At 33.5% G+C, this 25876-nt stretch overlaps 2 protein-coding genes across 2 annotated transcripts; one reads left to right on the forward strand and one right to left on the reverse strand.

Annotated features, from left to right (window-relative positions):
• The first annotated feature begins 789 nt into the window (after positions 1-789).
• On the forward strand, positions 790-1799 carry LOC133338120 (antigen 5 like allergen Cul n 1-like). The gene is made up of 3 exons (XM_061546306.1): positions 790-912; positions 1090-1484; positions 1547-1799. The coding sequence occupies exons 1-3, from the start codon at positions 790-792 to the stop codon at positions 1797-1799; spliced, it is 771 nt and encodes a 256-aa protein (XP_061402290.1).
• A 3332-nt stretch (positions 1800-5131) lies between these two features.
• On the reverse strand, positions 5132-23671 carry LOC133338121 (antigen 5 like allergen Cul n 1-like). Its single transcript, XM_061546307.1, has 4 exons — positions 23528-23671; positions 16161-16310; positions 5451-5698; positions 5132-5384 (listed from the first exon to the last, which is right to left on the reverse strand). Exons 1-4 carry the CDS (start codon positions 23669-23671, stop codon positions 5132-5134), a joined length of 795 nt encoding a protein of 264 aa, XP_061402291.1.
• Between the last annotated feature and the right edge of the window lie 2205 nt (positions 23672-25876).

Here is a 25876-nt window from a genome sequence, read left to right on the forward strand (position 1 = left end):
GGGTTCGTCCGTGGGCCAAACAATTGAGCTGTGCCAAATTTCATCCAATTCGGATCATAAATGCTACCTGTACTTTGTTTACAATTTAACACCAACAGACGGACATGCATAAATCGACTCAGAATGTGATTCTATGCCTATTCTCGATTATTTGTGCATGTTACAAACATATGCACAAAGACATAATACCCTGTACCACAGTGTGGTGAAGGGTCTAAAAATGAAATAATTAAAAAAATCTGAAAATAATTTATCGAAACTTATATACAAATTGTTTCAAAAAATATGCATATTTCATTACATTTAATTCTGTAAAGGATATCAAATATATATATATATATATATATATATGTATATTATATATATTTATGTATTTATTATTTTTTAATTACAATGAATCTACATAAATCGCACCTGTTCCAAAATTTAATTTGAATTTTGCTTCAAAAGACTTGAATGAGGCGGAACAATAACAAAACAAATTAATTGATTTGCTAATTTTTTTTTCGCAAATATTTTTAATTTTTGGTCAATAACATTTTGTGTTTGTGTAAGTGTGTGTAATTAAATATGTAAACAATGTTACAGATTAATTTGAATGCTGGATGATATGATGGGAATGTAAACAAAAATACAGATTCCACCTTTACGATATATATTCAAATTATATATAAATATTTAAGTTGAAATCAATTTATTTTACATTTTCATTAAGCAATTTAAAGTAGAAGGATCGAAGAAAAAAGCATTCGGAAGATCATTCCAAGGTTAAATTAAAAAAGGAAAAAAATGAATTCGCATAAAGTGTTCTTAATATTCAGTGCTATTGTATGCGGTGTTAGTTCTTTGGATTGGTGTGATCCAGAATTATGTCCAAATGGTGGAACACATACGGCCTGTAATAATTCGGGGGTAAGTATGGGATATTGTTGATGAAAAGGATACAATTGTAAGGTTTCCTAATAATAATATATGGAGATTTATGGAAATTATTTCGTATTTGAAAATATTGTAGGTGTTCGACTTCATTCCTTAGTGTGGATCTAATCTGACCCTCCTTGATTATTATTTTCTAATTTTCTCCTTTAGGATTTCCACGAGAGATGTGAACCCGATGTGGAAATAATCGATTTACGACCATATCGTGATCTAATATTACACGAGCACAATAATCGTAGGAATTTCATAGCTCAGGGTTTGTTGCCGGGTTATTATCCCGCCGCACGTATGGCCACCCTGCAATGGGATGATGAATTGGAATTTTTGGCTGAGTTGAATGTCCGAACCTGTGTGGTGGATCACGATGAATGTCGTAACAGCTATCGTTTTCGTAATGTTGGACAAAATTTGGTGGGCATAGCCCAGAACAAGGATGAACCACAAAATATTACGGCTGTATTGCTAAAGGATATTTGGTTATGGTATACCGAACACAAATTGATTGATAGCAGTTATATTACGAAATTTAAGGTTACCAGTGATTTGTGAGTATTTTAAAAATTATTTTTTTTTGGAATTTTCGAATTTATAAAATTCTATTTTGTAGTGAAAAATATGGCCACTTTGCTGAATTTGTTTTGGATCGCAATACCCATGTTGGCTGTTCCATGATCCGTTATACACATCACCAATATCGACAATTGTATATCTATAATTTAGCCTGTGATTATGCCAGTGTCTATGCCTATGATGTGCCAGTGTATAGTGCGGGGAAACCGGGTTCGGGATGTAAAACTGGTACCAATCATAAATATCCAGCTCTGTGTTCTACAAGAGAACTTTATAATCCCAATTATTAGAATTGGATATGACATTGGAAATATTTATTTATATTAATTTATATATTTATTTTGTAATTTAGGAAAATGTTCATATTGAATATTGAATCAATTAAGTGCAAAATAAAAGACTGCGGATATTTATATATTGAATATAGAATTTAAACTCTAATAAACTGAGTACACAGACCATTCACATAGATTTTAAAGAGATTTTTTTACACACCATTTGAATATTTTTTAAGGGCTAAGATAGGCTTGGATTTTTTAAAAAATATTTTTTAAAGACCATTCAACGTGGATTTTTATACGCTACACAACTATGTTGTCAGGGTATTATAGCTTTGTGCAGCCCCAAGAGTTTGTAATACTGCGAAATATTGGTCCTAGACCCACCTTTAAGTATACCGATCATATCTCAGTATACCGATTAATTATCTCAGTCGTATCTCGACTTGCTGAGTCGATCTAGACATGTGTGTCCGTCCGTCTGTCCATTATAATTTGTAAACACGATACAGGCCACAGTTATGGACCAATCTTTACGAAATTTTGCATGTAGGATGTGTTGTGACCCCTATTGTTTTTGATAAAGATCGGTTAATATTTAGGGGAAGAAATGGACCAAAAACTTTATTTTTGTCTGATTTTCTGGTCGCTCCAGAGGCCGCAATTATAGCCCGAACATCGCGAATTTTCACATGGAGAAGGGGACAGGGCCAAAGAATAGGCGTTCCTTTTTTTAATAAAGATCGGTCAATATTTAGCGGGTCAAATTAACTTTGACTTTTGTGTGAAAATTTTCAAAATTTAAATTCATTATCACATTAGAGGGCTGAAATATAGCGCTGATAGGTTTGAAATTTTCCATGAGGATCCAGGTATGGTGAAGGACAACGCCTATAATTTTCGATGATGATCAGATTAAAATTTTGGGATAAAGTGGACCGAAAACTTAATTTTTTTTGTGTGTTTTCTAGTCGAATATAGGCGAACATCACAACACAACCCATCGTGAAGAGAATCTGGACAAGTAAATAGAAGGGCTATACTGAATATTTGTAATATTCGTAAAATGTAAGGAATATGTGCTGTTGACCTCTAATCGGGCAAGTCGGGGCAAATATCACTAACTATTGCCCAGGCTCGGAATAAACATTCGAGTTCCCTTGTAGTTGTGTAGGGTCCGTCCGACTATACTGCTCCGCTCACTGGTTTAAAAATATTTTTTTCAAGGTTTAACATATATGCGTGGATGTTTATACCCTTGACCACACTGTGGTACAGGGTTTTATGTCTTGTAACGTGCAAATCGAAAAGAGGTTCCTTTTGCATGGTCGATTTATACATGTCCATGTTAAATTGTAAACAAAGTACAGGCCGCATTTTTGATTGGAATTGGATGAAATTTGGCGTAGCTCATTTATTTGGCCCAAGGACGAACCCTATTGAAAATGGGAAAAATCGGTTCAGATTTAGATATAGCTCCTATATATATTTTCGACCGAGTTAAGATAAATGGTGCACCAAAATCCCTATATATCTTTCGATTTGTACGAAATTCGGCATAGCTTTCTAAATTAAGACTAGAATGATGTGTGCTATGTTTCGTTAAAATCGGTTCAGATTTAGATATATCTCCCATATATATTTTCATCCGATTTAAGGTAAATGGTGCATCAAATTCCCTAAAAATCTTTTGATTTGCACGAAATTCTGCATAGCTTTCTAAATTAAGACTAGAATGATGTGTGTTTAGTTTCGTTAAAATCGGTTCAGATTTAGATGTGTCTTTCATATATATTTTCCTCCGATTTAAGGTAAGTGGTGCGCAAAAGTCCCTAAATATCTTTCGGCTTGCACAAAATTTGGCACAGCATAATGCATTAGGTATAGAACGATGTGTGTTAAGTTTCCTGAAAATCGGTTCAGATTTAGATATAGCACCCATATATATATATATATATATATTCATCCGATTTTATGTAAATGTTGCACCAAATACCCTGTATATCTTTCGATTTGCACGAAATTTGGCGCAGCCTACTGACTTAAGCTTATAGTGGTGTGTTCTAAGTTTCGTTAAAATCGGTTCAGATTTAGATATAGCTCCCGTATATATTTTCGTCCGATTTAAGGTAAAGGGTGCATCAAGGTCACTATATATCTTTCGATTTACAGGAAATTTGGCACAGCAAAGGCCTAGAATGATGTGTGATAAGTTTCGTGAAAATCAATTCAGATTTAAATATAGCTCCCATATATATTTTCGTCGGATTTAATGTAAATGGTACACCAAACACCCTGTTTATCTTTCGATTTGCACGAAATTTGGCACAGCTTACTTAATTAAGCCTAGAACGATGTGTGTTAAGTTTCCTGAAAATCGGTCCAGATTTAGACATAGTTCCCATATATATTTTCGTCCGATTAAATGCATTTGGTGCAATTGGTGCACCAAAGGCACAGCGTAATGAATTAGGTCTAGAATGATGTGTGTTAAGTTTCGTGGAAATCGGTTCAGATTTCGATATAGCTTCCATTTATATTTTCGTCCGATTTTAAGTCAATGGAGCACCAAAGCGCCTATATATATATTTCTATTTACACGGAATTTGGCACAGCCTACTGAATTAAGCTTAGAGTGATGTGTGCTAAGTTTCGTTAAAATCGGTTCAAATTTAGATATAGCTCCCATATATATTTTCGTTCGATTTAATGTAAACTGTGCACCAAATATTCTATATATCTAACGATTTGCCCGAAATTTGGCATGGCATACTGAATTAGGCCTAGAATGATGTGTGCTAAGTTTCGTGAAAATCTGTTCAAATCTGCACCAAACTCCCTATATAACGTTCGATTTGCACGGAATTTGGGTTAACGTACTGAACGAAGTCTAGAGTGATATGTGCTAAGTTTCGTACCGAATATCAATTTTGTATCAATTTTGCCATAAATCGTTTTCCATAAATTTGTCCCATAGTACGCAGACGACTCTATATCTGCCCGAATGAAATTAAATTAAGAAACACATGAGTACGTTCCTTCGAGGGAGCATTGAATTGCAATTGTAAGGCACATACGTACTATATACCCAAAGTGGTGAAGGGTATCATATAGTCGGCTCAGCCCGACTTTACTACTTTCCGTACTGGTTTCAAAACATTTTTCAAGGGTTATCATAAAAAAAGTGTTTATTATTACTTTTCAGTTTTTATACAATAAAATATTCTTAATATTATTCTTACATTAAAAAATTAATGTAACCAAAAAAATTAACAATACAATATTTCGATATATAATTACAAAATCACTAAAAATATCTAAAGCTATAGAACTAAAAAAAAAATTTAATAATTTGGATCAAAATATTCTTTGACTGAACACAAGGCCGGGTATCGTGGATTAACTCCTGTTATGCAACCACTACCGGGACGACCGACATTATAGAGAGGAGCACCCAGTGCGTAAACTGAAGCATAATTGCACACCACATGATACACATGCACGTAGGGATAATCGGGTCGGGTATATTGCATGATGGCACATCCCAGGCGGATATTACGATCAACAATCATTTCCGTGAAATGGCCATAGTCTTCACTGTAAAAAGGAAAATTGAAATATTATCAAATTTAAACTTGAGATGAAATTATATTTTTCACTTACAAATGATGTGCCACTCTGAAAGCCGTGACATATGAACTATCCACCAAATGATGTTCATTATCGAACCACAGACGTATTGTCTCATCAATTAGACTGGTTACATTCAGAGCGTCATATTTCAAACGTGAAATGGCACAAAGATTTTGTCCACAATTCTTAAAGCGATAGGTGTGATAACAGTCGTCATGATCCAGAATACAGGTGCGTACATTTAGAGCGGCTAAATATTGCAGTTCTTCATCCCATACCTATACAAAAAAATAAATAAATAAATAAAATTATTAATTAAATTATCTCGTATTTTATAATAATTTAAATAAATTCAGATATTTTGATTTATTTATATTTTTTAAACTCAAATAAATTTGTGCTGATGCATATTTTTCAATACATTAATCAACTTTGCACATTACTGGCCATTTAAATTATGATGCAATAATGACAATGCATTCACCATTCATTATAAATCTCTTCAATTGCATGCCGCGGTTTTATGGAAATTCATGAATCGCTGCTATGACTATGCTAATCATCCGACTAATCATCACCATATGTGGCAATGCTAACAGCAAAAAATGGGTGGAACAGGTAACAAGAAAGCTCTTTGGGATGATTTGTGATCTGCTGGTTTTAATGTTGCACGACGACAAATTAATCGTTTGTCATTTCCGGCACCCATTGTGCAGTCTCAGCATTTTTTAATCATTTATCATAAATTTGTTTATGTGAGTGAACTGTGATGAACCTCTAAGTAAATATATACCCATACTTTAGCTAATATGAAACAAAACAAAAGATATGGGCGTGGATGAAAACCAAGCTTCGTTGTAAGATTCCAACCAAAATATTCAAGTATTGACGATCTATTCAACAGATCCTCCCCAAATTTTAATCTAAGCTACAATTCTGCTAAATGGAAACATGTATGCATGTATATCATGCGCAAATGAATAATCGTTGCAAAAATAATAAATATTAAATGCTAAAAAAAAAAAAAAAAAAAAACAAATTGTACAATTAAGATGTAATAAAATTTAATCGTTCATCATATCTCATTTTTGTTCTCAGACGTAATACGGTACAAGCGTGGGATCCTCAGTCGACTATTTTCATTTAAATATTATAAATTGTAGTCAAGTGTGAAGAAATTTGTTTAGCAAAATTATTATTGCTAATTACTTTATTATTATGTAATAAACAATTTTAATGATGTTTTTTTATTTAACAGATGTGCTTTAGTTGAATAGGATTTGTATACAAACAATGTTGGTAATAATAAATTCACATAAAATGTTCCGTTATTCCGGATGTAGCATCTGGCAGGTCGTATATTTCACAAATATTAAATATTTTTTTATATATATGTGTCGAATACGTGTTGTCGTTACACATACGACTGGGTTTCAACCCAGTTTTAAATGAAGATAGAGAAAAACATACAGAATTGCACAGGTGAAGTGAACAACATATTGTTATAAAAACCAGTAAGCGAGACAGTATATAGTCGATTATTTTCATCTTTATATATACAAATTACGTGAATGTTCGTGATCGCTAAACTCAAAAACTACTGCACCGATTTTGACCAAATTGTATGTATAGGCTCTATGGTGCGTGAGAAGTGTTTCTGTGTAGTTTGAAGTCCATCCGACAGATGGCGCAATATTTAGTTTTTTTTTGTGTTTTTGTACAGTAACTCAAGAATTACTGCACCGATTTTTGACTAAACTTTATGTATATGCTCTACGAGGGCTGGGGAGTGTTTCGGTTTAGTTCTAAGATCGTTTGACAGATGACGCGCTATATAGTTTCTTTGCGTATTTCCCGATTAGAAATTGGGTGCTTAATTGTATGTACAGGCTCTATAGGGCGTGAGGAGTGTTTCTGTGTAGTTTAATGTTCATCCGTCAGATAACTTCTACACCGATTTTGGCCACACTTAATGTAGATGCTCCATAGGGCGTGAGGAGTGTTTCTGTTTAAATTTAAGTTCGTCCGACAGATGGCGCGCTATATAGTTTCTTTGTGTTTTGCCCGATTAGAAATTGGGTGCTTAAGGGGACTCCCCCATTCTCGGGGTCAATTTTTTTTTATTTAATTCGAATCTAAACTAAATCACGAATGTCCCTACTAAATTTCAAGTGAAAATCTGAAGAACTCTTGAAAATATAGCCGATTTATTGTGTAAGCATCAATTGACGGCTAAAGGGCTTCTCAAACTTTAAACACGTTTTTCTCTTTAGCGAATGGTGGGCACGATAACTCAAAAACTAATAACCCAATCGATTCCAAATTTTTACAAGTTTCTCTGTGAGTATATAGCTATCGTATGAAATAGGATAAAGCCAATCGGTGAAGATCTTCCTTATTTTTTAACTTGGTTTTTGGTCAAAAATCGGCGATTTTCCAAAAATATTTTTTCAAAAGTCAGCCATTTTGTTAATTTTAGAGCGAAGTCAATAATCCTAGTTCATACGAGAGCCAGACATGTACTCTTTCTAACACCGTTGGAATTTTCGGATTCCGATGTTCCAGTGAGGAGTTATCATGCCCGCCATCAAAAATTAGGACTTTTCTTTAATACAAAAAACAACAACAAAACAATAACAAAAATTTTTTGTAAATTATTTTTCTTCTCTTTTAAATCTTAAAATATATATGTGTAAAGTTACAAACCTTAACAAGCATTGGTATTGATTTACCAGCCCATTGAAAATCTTGAAAAATTAAAATCGAGAATGGGTGGGGTTCCTTAATCGACGTTAAGTATTCCGACACCAATTCATACATAACGTGTTTACGCGAAAAGCGCGTGGGGGCGAAAAAATGATTATACAAACGATGTAAACAATGTATAGCATCTTATCAATTGAGAACGGCGGGCCGATTTGACTAAACATTTCTCTCTGTTAGCTGTAATTGAATTGGGAATGTTTTTATGAAAGAAAATTTTGAGAAATATACGTGAAAATCTTGAAAAATATATTTTGAAGGATCTGCTGGATCTCTCGTTATGTGGGACATATACCATAAAGTATATGAAGTATAAAGTACTATACCGACAGTTTACAGAGAACTTCCTTACACTACATGAAATACCGAATTAAAGGCAATTTATATGGTATTTATTACTACTTTCAAAGTACATGAAATCAGGACCAAAGATAAGGAGGCTTAAAACGTACAATAATGGCGAGCCATTTGTCTATGTTATAGAACCAACACATATACATACGTTGTTATGTTTAGGATATAGGAAAATTTCCATTTAAAATTTTCAATAATCGCTACATATGATTACAAATACATCAACAATTTAGCTAGCTATGCAAGGTATTGAAAGTTTTATTATATTCAGGAAGTATAAATATATAAATTCGAATCCTACATGGAGACAATTGCGCATTAAATGCTCTAGGTGTCTAACTTATATGTGCTTTTATTGTTCCTCAAATATTTTTTTCATGATGTGAAAAATGTTTCCATAGATAACGACTGCACCAATTTGACTCACATTTTCCTACGGTTGTTTTTAATTGCAAAGGGAAGAATTTTGCCAAGGAAAATTTTGAGAAAACCATAAAAAGTCGGAGATTGGAGTAATAGAATGTTGTTTTACTTACACCTTTTATAACTCTAGAACGTCTGCACCAATTTTGATGATTCCAAAGACTTATGAATTGTATGTGATCAAAATAGGAATAGTAATTACGCCATTCATACTTATCTTTGGAATAACCGAAATACCATACATACTGACATAATTTAGTATTTAACAATAACAATATTACTTAACACATTCCACACTAATATATAGTTGTTTTTATAAAAACAACAAACTGGGATTCCGCAAAAACAAAACATTACTTAAAATATTGGGGTATCAGCTAATGAAGGTTTACCATATTTTTACAAAACTTAAATTGATGCAATTCTGATACGGCAAAACAACGTTTGCCGGGTCTGCTAGTTTAAATATAATAAATTGTAGCCAAGTGTGAAACAAATTGTTTAGCAAAATTATTACTCCAAATTACTCTTGTGGTTACTCATACGCCCAGGTTTTAATAATATGATTCAAGGCGAAGATTTGAAATTAAATTACAGTTTTGGAAATGAAAAACTTTAATGAGTTCGTTATGAACCCGAAAAACCCACAAATAGGAGATCTGGTAAAAATGATTAAAAAAGTTAAATAAAACATATAAAAACAAAAAAATACAATGCCAATAGCCACTGATATTCCTTCGAAAAAATATTCTCATTAAAAAAAGCATTTCAAAATATATTTATTGGTGTTTGAACAAAATCTTCAAAAATTGTCCTAATAGTCTTGCCCTGAAAAGCCTCATATAATGGTTCTAAATGCCTTAAAATATGTTTTAAGAAGTCACCAATAATGACTCCGATAACATTGACTCTGAAGGCTCTGAAAGTCCTTTTAAAAGCTGTGATAGTCTTGGGAAAATATTCTTAAAAAATTCGCGTTTGTAACCGTCATAGAACTTCAGTTTTTTTTTAATCCGAGATTATTTAAATAATATACGATTTAGCTCTGTCTTTAAAAAACATTTTCTTTAATAAAACAACGCCTCTCATAGTTCTTAAAGAAATGTTTGTTTTTAAAACCCACGCCTCCGATAGTCCTTAAAAAAAGTATTTTTTTAGTAAACCCACGCCTCCTATAGTCTTTAAAAAAGATTTTTTAATAAATCCAAGCCTCTAAGTGCCCATAAAAACATTTTTTATAAATCCATCCTTGAAAAATATTCTTTAAAAATCCAGGTTTCTCAGGTTAAGTGTGAACCAGTAGGCGAAATAATATATAGTCAAACGATGATACTCCACACAACTTCCACCAATGACATGAAAGCAACTTAACTGACAAGATATTCCAACTGAGTGGATCTAAATATCGATTCTGGGCAAAAATTGTGTAGACTGTTGTCCCATATTTACGTCTAAAATAATTATAAAAAATATTAGAATATACAGAAACTCAGTGAATATTTTATTAATGCGACCATATACACCAAAATAGTACAAATTAATTAAAAATAAAAAAACTATGTTTTTTTCGACATCTGTCACATTAGGTTGCTAAACCATTTTTAAACGGCAAAAATGTGAAATATTGGTTTTAGACCCCATGTTTCTTTGGACCAAATCCGTTTCAGAAAATTTGGTTATAAAAATATCCGTTCGACCGGTTGGGTCGACCGATAACTGTCCCAACTTTGTTTGAAGCGAATTGAATAATCGATTTGATCATCACAATGTCTCTATGTTTGGTCATCCAGTAAGACCAGCTGATATCTAAATTTTTTGTCAAAATATATCGAATTCAAAAAAAAAAAAAAAAACTATAACAAATGTTGTGAAAAACAATTATTTATAAAAATAAAATCATTACTGGTTTAAACATTTAAATTAAATCTCAAATAAATTATTAAGTAGGATGTTCGTTAAAAACATTGAGAAAATATGTCCTGGAAATGTTCTGTCAATAGAAAAACTACTTTCAGTAGTCTTTCATCGAACGTCCTCTTATTCTATATGCTATACTTTTGAGCAGCACTGTATATAAATAAAGATTACTTCAATAATTTGTCTAAGTGGTTTGTTTACTGGGTGTTACTTGCAGACAACACGGCATTATTTCATTTCTCTAGACAAATTCGAACATTTAAGTTATTATTTGATGAACGTGGAATAAATTAAAAATGCAACTGCATTGGATAATTAATTATGTTTTGTTTGTTTTATTTTATTGAGATGTTCGGAACGAGTAATTTGCTTTTTGTTATGCATTATGCATTCATATAAATTGTCCAATAAAAAATAATTTAAATAAAACATAAAATCATCAAATGCTATATCCCCGTTGATATCGGAATTTTCTACAACATTAAAGGACAATGCTTAATTTTGCGACAATGCTTAATGGTTTGACGCTTGAATATACGGAAACTAATTTGAAATGGGATTTAAGCCAATATTTCCATTGGTGCATTTTTGGTGACAACAAAGTATGGCAAGAGACTCTTAAAATATAGTAATTTGTGGAATCAGTGTTGTCAAGAAATTATTAATGCTACTTTGTGAAGAAAAAATCTTTTACAAATTTCTGTTAGGATTTTATAAAAAATTTTTCCACAATTGCGTATGTGTTGCGGCAACACTTATACGCCCCAGTATTTGAGTATTTTCTATTCCAATCATTAAGGTCATGAATAGCATCATACCTCAAGAATTGGATTCGAAGGCCTACAAAAGCTCAACAATGAAATAGGAAACCTTCCAACGTTTTGCTGTCTTTTACACATGGTTTCGGTCTCACCAATTTTGACGGTCTCTTTCGCCTATGACCTCACTTCTGCTCACATCTATAGTGTGTAGGTCAATAGCATTTCTGGTTGACATTCTCATTGCTTATGATTCTTGTGTGATCCGGTTCCCATATGATTCGTACAACCGTATCATGTTGAGATAAAAAATTTATGTCACATAATAAAAATGGTTATTCACGAGACGATAACAAGTATGCTTAAATATTTTTCCATTTTCATTATCATGTCTAAATTACAATATTTAGCATCAGTCCACATTGGCATATACGTTGTGAAAACACACATATAAGCCCCCAGAACGAAGTTATACTTTTATATCGCACTACTGGATACAATTTCGATCAAAAAATCGGACCCCAATATTTATGTGCAAAGAGAATTAGGGAAGTGAGAAACTTAGATTTCAGTAGTAGTTGTGTATGGTATCATATGATCGGCCCCGTCCGCTCACTGGTTTTTATTTATGATTTGTTCAATCTTTGTAAGCAAATATATAACAATGCAGCACTGAAAATTTGTACCAACCCTGGCTGGTTTTTGAATTATTAGATAAAATCGGACCCCAATATTTACGTGCAAAGAGAATTAGGGAAGTGAGAAACGTAGATTTCAGTAGTAGTTGTGTATGGTATCATATGATCGGCCCCGTCCGCTCACTGGTTTTTATTTATGATTTTTTTTTTTAATCTTTGTAAGCAAATATATAACAATTCAGCACTGAAAACTTGTACCAACCCTGGCTGGTTTTTGAATTATTAGAAAAGACTTTAATTTAAACCTGGTTTTAAGTTTTTCGACTTGGGGTGGAATTTCAAACTATTTCCCTTTCCGTTGACATTTTTCCCGTTTTAAAACATAAATAAATTAAAATAAATTTTTTCCACAAAGGGCAAATTGGCGTGACCTTTTTAAATCAATTGGAATAAAAAAAATCTCCTCAGGACACCCGGAGGTGTCTTTTTATATAGAAAAATATTCTCATGTCCCTCTGAGGTGTATTTTTCTGTAGAAAAATATCCTCAGGTCCCTCTGAGGTCTTTTCCTATAGAAAAATCTCTTCAGGTCCCTCTGAGGTGTATTTTTCTATAGAAAAATATCCTCAGGTCCCTCTAAGGTGTCTTTTTCTATACTAAAATATACTCAGGTCCCTCTGAGGGGTCGTTTCTATAGAAAAATCTCCTAAGGTCCCTCTGAGGTGTCTTTTTCTATAGAAAAATCTCCTAAGGTCCCTCTGAGGTGTCTTTTTCTATAGAAAAATCTCCTAAGGTCCCTCTGAGGTGTCTTTTTCTATAGAAAAATCTCCTAAGGTCCCTCTGAGGTGTCTTTTTCTATAGGAAAATCTCCTCAGGTCCCTCTGAGGTGTATTTTTCTATAGAAAAATCTCCTCAGGTCTCTCTGAGGTGTCTTTTTCTATAAAAAAAATCTCCTCAGGTCTCTCTGAGGTGTCTTTTTCTATAGAAAAATCTCCTCAGGTCCCTCTGAGGTGTTTTTTTTCATAGAAAATTCTCCTCACGTCCCTCTGAGTTGTCTTTTTCTATAGAAAAATCTCCTCAGGTCCCTCTGATGTGTCTTTTTCTATAGAAAAATCTCCTCAGGTCCCTCTGAGATGCTCTATTCTATACAAGTCCTCATTAATTCCTACAATGGGAAATCATCTTTAAAGAAAAAATAAAAAAAATCATAACCCTAATGTGTATACGTTACGACAACATGTCTGCGCCTCATGAACGACATAATTTATTGATGAGGCTTGATAGAAAAAACCCTTTAGAATAAATAGAAGTTTAAATGCATCCGCCATACAGTCCGGACTTGGCACCAAGCGATTATCATGTTTTCTTGGATTTTATTTCTTTTTTCCCCAACCTAATATTAGTGTTACGCAATGAAGTAGCATTCAGACCTATCAGTGCGCTTATGGCACCAGTGGATCATCTTCATAAGTAGAAGAAAATCATTTCCTTACGTCAGCACAGCAATATACTTTCATTGCAGTACCTGCTCGGGTGCTTCAAGGACACTCATCCTAATCATCATATGGTGGATAAGACTCCCCCACCCAGGCATGTCAAAGAGAGCCTCTTTATCAAGTTGTGTATTGTGCAGGTCTGAATATACTGGTGTAGTTGCTGCAGCGCTGAACGAATACAGAGTGAATACCGTCCTCGGAGCTCATCCCCCACCCATCGCAGCTGAATAACGTCAGCTGTCAAGGCCAATCAGAGTAGTTTTGCCCAATTACGTTCAGGATGGTGCAGTCATCTCAATTAGTATTGCGCACAGATTGATGACCATGTGCAGAATGACTGCCTAGCATGAGGTACGGGTCCTCATATCATACTGCACTTATTCAATTGCCCTGCCAAACCAAAATTTAGGCACGTTTTTTAACCGAATTGAATGTTTTTACTTTGAATTTCCATTGGAAACTTGGTAATTTATTTTTGTGAAATTTGTATTTTACCCATTATATGTGTTCGTGACATAGTGCGACATCTACAGTTCCCAGTCATCCCTCATATTTTATATTAATTGATCACATAGGTGTATACGTTGCGACAACACTTATACGACCCCCATACAATTGCTATGCATAATAAGTTATAATTAAAACAGAGTTTTGAAATGTTGTATATACATTGGTAATACTCCTAGGATGGAATATATTGAATGGGATATGGAGGTAGGTATTAAATTTTCTATATAACGGTACCCCCTTAATATTCCTTATTTTGAGATTCTTTAACCGAATTTTCTATAATGTGATGTCTTTGGTTATCATTGAATAACACATCTTCCTACTAAAAGATATAGACTATAACGGTTTTTTTGGGCATGTTGACTGTAACTTTTTCTCCCTACCAAAAAGTATCAAGATTGGTACACTTTTCAGGGTAGCATATATATAAAAGTACTTCAAACATGTTATGTTATGATGATTTTTGATTACAGCAATTTGGTATTTCTGATTCTCATTGGGTAGAAAATCTTCCTACCAAAAAAATTATCATTATCGATTTAAGTTTCGGGTTAGCCACTATATAACGATTTACTTTCATTCGTTATTTTAGGGAACGTTTTTCAACCTAATTGTGTTTCGAATTTGATATTTTGAGTTCTCATTGTGTTAAATATTCTGATCAAAAAAATATCATGGCATATCATCCATATAAAAATCCCCGTCGATGACAGGTATTTTGAAAGCAAATGTCATAACAAGCAAATCTCAACTTAACGACGGTTTTACCTGTTAATATAAAGCAATAATGCCTATATTTACTGTTTATTATATTTTCTAAATAAAATATATAATTATTCATATATAAATGTGTATAATTCCAAATTTATTATGATTAAATACATTCAAAATCTGACATTTGTCTGCAATATAATTTGGGTTTAAATTTAAAATTCTGGATCGATTAATATCACATTACACATCAAGCAAACGAGTTTCTGTTTTTCAGATTATTATCTATTTAAAGATCGGAAATAAAATTACCATAAATAATAAAATAATTGCAGCCATTGTCGTCGCTATACGAACAATACCCGTAACAGGTATCCCGTTTCCTATGGGGACATTTAAGCAGTTGTTAAGGCGATGCTAATCACATTTAATAACATGGCAATCATCACTTTTTTGACAGTTGTTGTGATATTTTATTTTTATTTTAAGCAGATAAGAATCTTGTCTAACCAAACACACACACACACCCAATGATGAAAGAGAAGAGAGAAAAGAAAAAAGGGGAAGGGTGGGTCAACCCATCTTTCTTCTTTTCTTTTTTTAAGTGAATTGATTAGCTGGCCAGCCAGTGGCTTTTGGTGTTTTAATTCAACAAATTTTACGAGTTTTATTTAAATTTTTATTTATTGTTTTTGCTGGGTGCTTATTCATAGACAAATGAATTGTTGTTGTTGCTATTGTTGTTTTAATTTTAACATTTCCATTAATATTTATAAAGTGATGATGTCCAATCATTGAGACCCTGTAGCATTTCGCATGAGAGAATTTTATTTGTTTTGTTGTTTTTTTTCTTTTGTATTTGCTGTTGTTTCATTTTTTCTTATTAATCTCTTGGTCATTTGCATAAATTACGAGTATAAAACTAAACATTTTTGTATTTAGTTTATTGTTTAGATGCTGTTTAGACCTACTTTACCGTTATGATGATGCTGAAACATGCCTGTTCTATATGCAATAATTCTAATTCTATTCAAAAAAAGATTTAAATTATTAATAACTTGAAAGTCTTTTGTTAGAGTTGTTGTTGTTGACATTTCTTTTGTTCGGATTATTCAATCAAATGTGGGTCTAATGAAAGTTTAGCTGCTGTTATTTTGTATTTGAACTTACCATTGTGGCCATTCTTGAGGCTGGATAGTAACCGGGCAGTTGTCCGGAGGCAATCAAATTGCGTCGTTTATTGTGCTCATCAACGAAGACATGCCGATAGGGATTTATATCGATCATTGTGGCATCTGGTTGACAACGAGGTGCGAAGAACTGAAATGAGATGAAATTAAAAATCATTAAATTAAAAAAAAAAAAATGAATAAAATAAAATTTTAAAAATTATAAATACAAGGTTAAATAATTTTTTTAATTAAAAAAATTTATTTGAAAGGATTTTGTTATACCCTCCACCATAGTATGAAGGGTATATTAGTTTTGTTTTTCCGTTTGTAACGCATCGAAATAATCATTTCCGACCCTATAAAGTATATATATTCTGGATCAGCGTATGACGATCTAAGCATGTCCGTCTGTCCGTCTGTCTGTTGTAATCACTCTAGCGTCTAAACGAATTGAGATAGAACGCCAAAATTTTGCATAAAGTCGTCTTTTGTCTGCAGGCAGGTCAAGTTCGAAGATGGGCTATATCGGTCCACGTTTAGGCATAGCTCCCATATAAGGGTACCCCCAAATTTTCAGTATTTTGGGGTTCTTGAGGTTCTTATTGCGTAGCAAATCTCTTCACTAAAAATTATAAATATAGGCCCATTTTTTCGGGTAGCCCCCATATAAGGGTACCCTCCAATTTTCGCTATTTTGGGGTTCTTGAGCGCGGTTTTCAACCGAATTCGCTGAAATTTGGTACTTTGAGTTCTTATTGCGTAGCAAATCTCTTCACTAAAAATTATAAATATATGCCCATTTTTTCGGGTAGCCCCCATATAAGGGTACCCCGCCAATTTTCGGTATTTTGGGGTTCTTGAGCACGGTTTTCAACAGAATTCGCTGTAATTTGGTATTTTGTAGTCGTGTATGGTAACAAATCTCCTTACCAAAAATTATTAATATTCTTCCCCTTTTAGGGGTAGTCCCCTTATAACCCCTTTTTTATTTTAAAATAGTTAGCTGATTTTTTTCCGTGTGTTGGGGTTATCCCATATAGCTGTATTCCACCATAGTACCATAGGATATTCGGTAGACGAAATTTTCAGTTCATACCGCACATAGTGTGGTATTCTAAAACGATTTAGTCGATTTACCGCATTTAGGACCAGGTCCTATATAAAACATCCTACCTATTTAATATTTAGCGTGATGGACGTATTGGGATTCAAAACTAAAATATTAGCTTGGAACTTGAGCTACATCGATCCTTAATTAGGCCTAACCCCTTATATATAATTCCTACACAATGTTGTCAATATTGGTTCCGCTTTAGTATGCCTCATATATATTTTGAGATTTTAGGAAAACCTCAATTGAAATTGCTGAATTTTCTATTTTGTTTACAACAATCGATTGGAAGAATTTTCGTTATATGTTTATTCCCTATGTTTTCACATCAAAAATTTGTCAGTATTTCTATGGTGGAGGGTATCCAAAGTTCGGCCCGGCCGAACTTAACGTTTTTTTCTTGTTTTGTTTTGTATGCGCATAGGACATTTAAAATTATTAAAATTGAGAAGGGCCGTTATATGATCCTTGAATCCTAAACATTTTATAACAGGATCGTATAGGAAAAAGAAACACATAAATACAGTCACTTCGTTTGGATATACACCTTCAAACTACTTATATGGTCGGTGAAAATAGATCTATATTATTATTTTTTCATGTAGGCTTTTGAAACCCTATTTACCGAGAATGCAAAATTAAAGGCACTACGATAAAAAAAAAATAAAACAAGTACAACCATCATTAAGTTCAAAAGTACAGACACTCATAATTGAAAACTGGGGTAACAAGATGTTTTTGACCAGGAATTTGATATGGTAGATTATAGGCATCTTGATAGAAAATTCGGTTAAAATGTTAATAATACCAAAAATTTGGAGACAGCTATCTATAGAGGCAATGTGAAAACATTGACTGATATCGAAAATTATCTAAAAAATATGTTTTTCGCGCTCCAAAACTCGCAGTCTTAAAATACAACAGCTTTAGTGGAAAATTCTGCAAAACTTCTCAAAATGTGGGGAATGGAGGTTAGTGGGGCTAGTTTAAGAGAACCCCCCATTCTCGATTTTAATTTTTCAACATTTCCAAAGAGCTGGTAAATCGATACCAATTCTTGTTAATGTTTGTAACATTGCACATATATATTTGAAGATTTAAAAGAGAAGAAAAATAATTTACAAAAAAAAAAAAAAAAAAAAAAATGTTGTTGTTTTTTGTAATTAAAGAAAAGTCCTTCTTTTTGATGGCTGGCATGATAACTCCTCACTGGAACATCGAAATCCGAAAATTCAAACGGTGTTAGAAAGAGTACATGTCTCGCTCTCGTATGAACTAGGATTATTGACTTCGCACAACAATCAACAAAATATCGGACCTTTGAAAAAATATTTTTTTGAAAATCACCGATTTTTGACCAAAACCAAGTTAAAAAATAAGGAAGATCTACACCGATTGGTTTTATCCGAGTTCATACGAGAGCTATACACTCCAAGAGAAACGTGTCAAAATTTGGAACCGATTGGATTATTAGTTTTTGAGTTATCGTGCCCGTCATTCGTACAACACTGTTTCGATAAAAACGCGTTTAAAGTTTGAGAAACCCTTCAGCCGTCATTTGATGCTGACACTATAAATCGACTTGAGATTTTCACTTTTGACCCCGGGAATGGGGGGGTCCCCTTAAACTTTTAAAATACTGACAATGAGTATTTACCCTCATATGGAGGCGTATACCAAAACATGGACCTACATTGATCATTTTCTGTATATATATACTTGTGGCCAAAACTAAAGCAACTTGAAAAATTTGCTACGAATCGTCAAAATTCCGACAATTTTTGGTTCTCGCTATATAGGGGCTACCATAAAACATGGACTGGTATATTCCATTTTCTATACCAAATATTCTTGGAGTAATAGCAACATATTTGCAAAATTTTAAATCTCTATCTTTAATATTGCGAGCTCTATCGCGATTGATGATAAATCGGTTCTATGAAGGTTGGCAAAATCACAAATATGATTACATTGATTTTTTGCAACGTATAACCGAATCATTATAAACCAGTCGATGGACATTGAACAATTTTTCTTTTGGTAAAACTAAATAATAGAAAGATAGATTATGAAGTTTGTGTCTTAAGTCTTTTGTTTTATTAAAAGAGCTTTATTATACCCATCACCACACTGTGGTACAGGGTATTATGTCTTTGTGCATATGTTTGTAACAGACAAAAATAATCGAGATAGACCCATGGTTCCTTTTGAGAATATGCATAGAATCACTTTCGGACTCTATTTACGCATGTCCGTCGGTCTGTCCGTCTGTCCATGTATTTTTGTGAACAAAGTACAGGTCGCATTTATGATCCGAATTGGATGAAATTTGGCACAGCTCATATGTTTGGCCCAAGGACGAACCCTATTGAAATTGGAAAAATCGGTTCCGATTTAGATATAGCTCACATATATATTTTCGTTCGATTTAAGGTAAATGGTGTACCAAAGTCCCTATATATCTTTCGATTTGCACGAAATTTGGAATAGCATACTGATTTAAGTCTAGAATGATGTGTGCAAAGTTTCGTGAAAATCGGTTCAGTTTTAGATATAGGTCCCATATATAGATTCGTACGATTTAAGGTAAATAGTCCACTAAAGTCCCTGGAAATATTTTGATTTGCACGGATGTTGTCATAGCGTACTGAATTAGGTCTAGAATGATGTGTGCAAAGTTTCGTGAAAATCGGATCAGATTTAGATATAGCTCCCATATATATTTTCATCCGATTTTATGTAATTGGTGCACCAAAGACCCTATATATCTTTCGATTTGCACGAATTTTGGTATAGGGTACTGAATTAAGTCTAGAATGATATTGCTAAGCTTCGTGAAAAGATCCATAGTTATGCCGATTGACACAATGTGCTGAAGTAAATTAATCTCTGGCAAGTTTCCCTGAAATCGGTTCAGGTATAGATATATAACAAAAATGCGACGTCTGTTAGGATACATATGTAGGGTATACCCAAAGTGGTGAAGGGTATCATATAGTCGACCCAGTCCGACTTTGCTACTTTCCTTATGTGTGTCATTTGTGTTAAAAATAAACTCTATACAATACTAGGGTTTTTTCTAGTCTTCGATTAAGGAAACCACCACCCCCCCCCCCCCCCCCCCTCTTCACGATTTTCAATTTTCAAGATTTTCAATGGGCTGGTACACGTTGCAAATTGTGATTTTAGTCTTACAATGGTAATCCTGTTTTCAATAATAATGTTAAGTGGTATTGAAAAAAAATTCTCATTCGATTTTATTGATGAAAAGTAAAAGTATAATAGGGTTGTCACCAAAAAATATATCACGCAATATCTCCGAATTTTGGCCTATGACGAAATTTTCCTTCTGGGGTTTTCATATACTCATCAAGGTCTTTAATCTCCAATAGGAATTTTCCACCCCTCCAGACCATGACCTCGATTTTGTGACGTAGTGTTATTTTGAATTATAATACCAATACATCAGGAATGTATTTTACTCCTTAGGAAGATATTTTATTCTCATATTGAGGTCCGATCAGGCTTTTGCTGCTATCACATCAATTTCCGAAGCAATTAAACGGGGTTTCCACATTTTTTATGCAGAGAGAGAGAGAGAGAGACAAAAAACTCTATTTGTGTTGGCCCAAACAACGCGAATTTTTCCATGGAGAAGGGGATCGGGCATGTCTGTTTTGATAAAGATCGGTCAATATTTAGCTGGTCAAATGGCCCTGACTTTTGTGTGAAAATGACAAAATATGCATTCTACAGCGCATAAATTTACCCCTGAAGGACATAGACCCAAGAAATTGATAGAATATCCAAGAAGCGTGTTTGGCCTTTAAATTGATACAATTATATTATCCTATATGCTCGGATGTGGGAGTTACACTTAAATATTTACAGGTGCTTACGTATTCAGATATTATTTAGTAACACATTACCTCACTGTACGGCGGAAATATAGCGCTGATCGCTTTGAAATTTTCCATGAGGTTTCGCTTATGGTCAAGGATAACGCCTATAATTTTTGGTGATGATTAGATTATAATTTTGAGATAAAGTGGATCGAAAACTTATTTTTTTTGTGATTTTTCTATAGGCCACAATTGAAAGCCGAACATCACATCTCAACCAACGGCGAAGGGAATCTGGACAAGTAATTAGAAGGGCTGTACTGAATATTAGTAAAATTCTAAAATATGTCAGTGTAAGGAAATATGTTTGTGCAACTATTACGACATATTGCCCAGGCTCGGAATAAATATCCGCAGAATGTTAGAGTTCAGTGCTAGTGGTGTAGGGTATCGTATGACCGACCCTGTCCGACAATACTGTTCCGCTCACTGGTTTTAATTTTCCAAAGGAAACAAGAGAGATCCATAGTTTTTTCTTCTAATGATTTGATACTAAAACGACGTACGTTGAGTTTTGTTCAATTTGGATCAAATTTTATGTAGATGATACACGTTTATCTGATGAAGTCGAAATTTTTGCATAGATTTCCGCATTAAGTGTAGAATGACGTTAGTCCAAATGTGTTTTAAACACGTTCACATTTAAATATGGGTTTAGTGACGTATGAAAGCAAATAGTTCCAAATCAAGTATAGAATGGACTCATATTAAAGTGGTGTAAGGTAACATACCGTAACGAACAAGATAAATGGGTTTTTTTGAGAATATGCATAGAACCACGTACTGAATTGATTCTAGAATGATGTCTGCTGAGTTTCGTGAAAATCAATTCAGATTTAGGTATAGCTCCCATATATATTTTCGACCGATTTTATGTAAATGGTGCAACAAAGTCCCTAAATATCTTTTGATTTCCACTAAATTCGGTACTAAATTAAGTCTAGAATGATGTCTCCAAAGTTTCGTGAAAATCGGACAAGATTTCGATATAGTTTCCATATATATTTTCGTCCGACTTTATGTAAACGATGCACAAAAGTCCCTAAATATCTTTCGATTTGCGCTAAATTTGGCATAACGTACTGAATTGAGTCTAGGATGATGTCTGCTAAGTTATATAAAAATCGGTTCAGATTTAGATATAGCTCCCACGTATATATTTCCGTCCGATTTTATGTAAATTGTGCAGGGTATCATATAGTCGGGGCCGTCCGACTTTTGAACGCTTTCTTACCAAGATACAAAAAAAAAACAGTGAGTGGAGCAGTATAGTCGGACGGGGCCGACCATACGATACCCTACACAACTACCACAGAACTCTATCTCTCTGCGAATATTTATTCCGAGTCAGGGTAATATTTCGTGATATTTGCCCGATTAGAGGTCAACAGCACCTCTTCCTTACATTTTCGAATACTCAGTACAGCCCTTCTAATTACTTATCCAGATTCCCTTCACGGTGGCTTGTGTTGTGATGTTCGGATTATATTCGACTCGAAAATACAGAAAAAAATAAGTTTTCGGTCCATTTCATTCCAATAATATTATGTGATCATCACCGAAAATTGTAGGCGTTGTTCTTGACCATAATTGGAACTTCATGGAAATTTTCAAAGCGATCAGCGCGATATTTCCGCCCTCTAATGTGGTAATGGGATACTAAATAATATTTGAATACGTAAGCACCTGTAAATATTTGAGTGTAACTCCCAGATCAGAGAAGATACATAAATGTAGTTGGTATCAATTTAAATGCCAGCCACTCCTCTTGGATATACTTTCAACTTCTCGGGTCTATACCCTTCAGGAGTAAATATATACGCCCCAGAATACACATTTTGTAATTTTTCACACAAAAGTCAGGATCTATTTGACCCGCTAAATATTGACCGATCTTTATCAAAACACCCATGCTTATTCTTTGGCCTGACCTTCTTCTCCATGCAAAATTTCGCGATGTTCGCGCCATAATTACGGCCTCTGGAGCGGCCAGAAAAACCGACAAAAAATAAGTATTTGGTCCATTTCATCCCCTAAATATTAATCGATCTTTATCAAAAACAATCCTACATGCAAAATTTCATGAAGATTGGACCATAACTGTGGCCTGTATCGTGTTTACAAATTATAATGGACAGACGGACGGAAGGACGGACGGACACACATGTCTAGATCGACTCAGCTAGTCGAGATATGACGATCGGTATACTTAAAGGTGTGTCTAAGACCCATATTTCGCGGCGTTACAAACTCTTGGGGCTGCACAAAGCTATAATACCCTGACAACATAGTTGTTTAGGGTATAAATATATATATATATATATATAACATTCTACATGAACAAAAACTTACACCATAATTTTCACATGCAATATGCTTGACATCGGTACGATCATTACATAGCTCCGGATTACACCATGAAAGTTGACACCAAACCGAAGATAGTTGCAAGGGCAGTAGCACAAGTAACAACAACATCTTGCATTGCACAAACATTTTTAACATAGTTTCTCGAAGCTCTTATTAAATAACTATTTTATATATTGAAATAAAAATTTTGTTTAGTTTTGTCTCTGAAATATATTTTTATTTAAATGGTTTCTGAATTTTGTATTTTATTTATTTTTATTTTTTTTCAATTTCCAAACTTCACCAAATCAAAGAATATCTCACGACACTTCTGTTTATTTAGGAAGTTATCAATTTGCCGATCTGCGGAGCGGACAATGTTTCGCGGTTAAGCGGTGAATTTTAAATGATGTGAATGGTGTTGAAATATCAACATCTAAGCTGTGTGTTTTTTTTTCTCTTCTTTTTCTAATCACTTGTCGTTGTCGTTCACGTTGCTTTTTGGTTTTTTTGTTGTTCTTCCTTTCTTTGAATTTGCATAATTGTCTATGTGTGTGAGTGTGTCTTGTGGCTTCTGTTAGTTAATATATTTGCTATTGTTTTTATATCGTAAGCGTTTTGAAAATTTAGAACAAGCTTTTTAGTAATGTTTAAAAACCTGCGGTTTATTATTGCCATTTTTTATTAATTTTTTAATATTCAATTTATTGTTTTTTTTTTTTTTTTTTTGGTTGGTAGGAGATATTTCTTTTATTTTTTTTTTTTTTTTTGCTTTGGGACAAGAAATTTTATTCACGAGACTGCAAAGTTTTTTTTATTATTTCATTTTTTTTTTGCTGGGAACCGCTGCTAAATAGACAAAGTACTCCAATGACGCAAATTTTCGATTTTGTTATCTATCGGAAATCGTATACACAAATTATGCAATACTATGTTGTAGGTGTTATAAAATATTTCGGAAGTGCATAAAGAAGAATTTGTGTGTCATACGATTTTTATGTTTCTTGTTTTATGTCAAGAGCAGATGTTGACTGCTTTTGGAAAAGTTGAACTAATAAAGTTATTAATTAAAGACTAGAGAACATTAAATAAACAAGAATTTGTCTTTTTAACAGGAAAATATTCGAAATTGTGACGTTTTTATATTTGGCGTGACAACTAAAATATTTGTTGCAATTTGTCTACAGGCTCAACCAAAATCAACAGCAGCGGGTTTTTATGCAAATTTTTAGATTAGAAACAAAAAAATTAAACTGATAAATATGAATAGTGGAAGTAAGTGTGGTCACATATTCTTTTAATAAAAAGTTATAAGATTTTCACCTTTAATAATTATATAACACCCGTTTGTGTCTTAAGTCTTTTGTTTCAATGACCGACTCAATAGACAGAAATGATTGATAATTTGAATTTCACAAAATATAAGAAATTCACAGTGCAGTGGTCGCCTACATATACAAATATATGCAGTCGTGTTGTACTTTTGGTGCTAATTGTATTTTTTTTGTAAATAATGTAGATAGGTTGGTAAAGGTAAAAACTTCACAGTTTGGGATATATTTCTAATACCATTTGAACTTTTGATTTTTTTGTTATTTTTATCACTATATGCTAAAAAACATATTTTTAGAGAAAAGTTCTGTATAATGTTACCCCAGGTTAAACATGCTGTAACACATCATATTGATACGAATGTAGGTTATACTCAGGGCGGAGGTTATCCCCAGAGAAACACAAAAGAAAACCAGTGAGCGGAGCAGTATAGTGGGACGGGGCCGACCATATGATACCCTACACAACTACCACGAAAAGCACACTTTCGGCGGTTCTATATTCTGAGCCTGGGCAATATTTCGTGATATTTGCACCCTTCTTACCGATTATAGATCAATAACTCCTCTTTCTAAGTCTTGCATATTTTCCAAAATGTTTTTTCTTGAAGTGAATTTTTACGCTATAAAATATAAAAAAGTGGTCACTTAAGGTTTTGGTTGATTTGATCCGCTCTAAGTATTTGGTCAGATCCCCTCCAATTAAAGTTTTCGGTTCATTGCATAAAACTAAAAACGTCGTCCTTGACCATAATCGGAACTTCCTGTACAATTTCAAAGCGATCAGCGCTACATTTCCATCCTCTAATGGAGTAAAAGTAATAATATGCACATAGTCACCTTTACTTACTTACGTATAACTCCCGCATCGGAGTACATACAACCATATAAATGGTATCAATTTGAAGGTCAACAACTCCTCTTGGATATACTATCAACTTCTCGGGTATATGTCCTTCAGGGGCAAAAATATAAGCCCCAGAATAAAAATTTTGTCATTTTTCACACAAAAGTCAGGGTC

Source organism: Musca vetustissima, unplaced genomic scaffold (genome assembly GCF_032173495.1).
Source record: "Musca vetustissima isolate MV318-11 ecotype Yass unplaced genomic scaffold, APGP_CSIRO_Mvet_v1 utg39868, whole genome shotgun sequence".
In the NCBI taxonomy this organism is placed as follows: Eukaryota; Metazoa; Arthropoda; class Insecta; order Diptera; family Muscidae; genus Musca; species Musca vetustissima.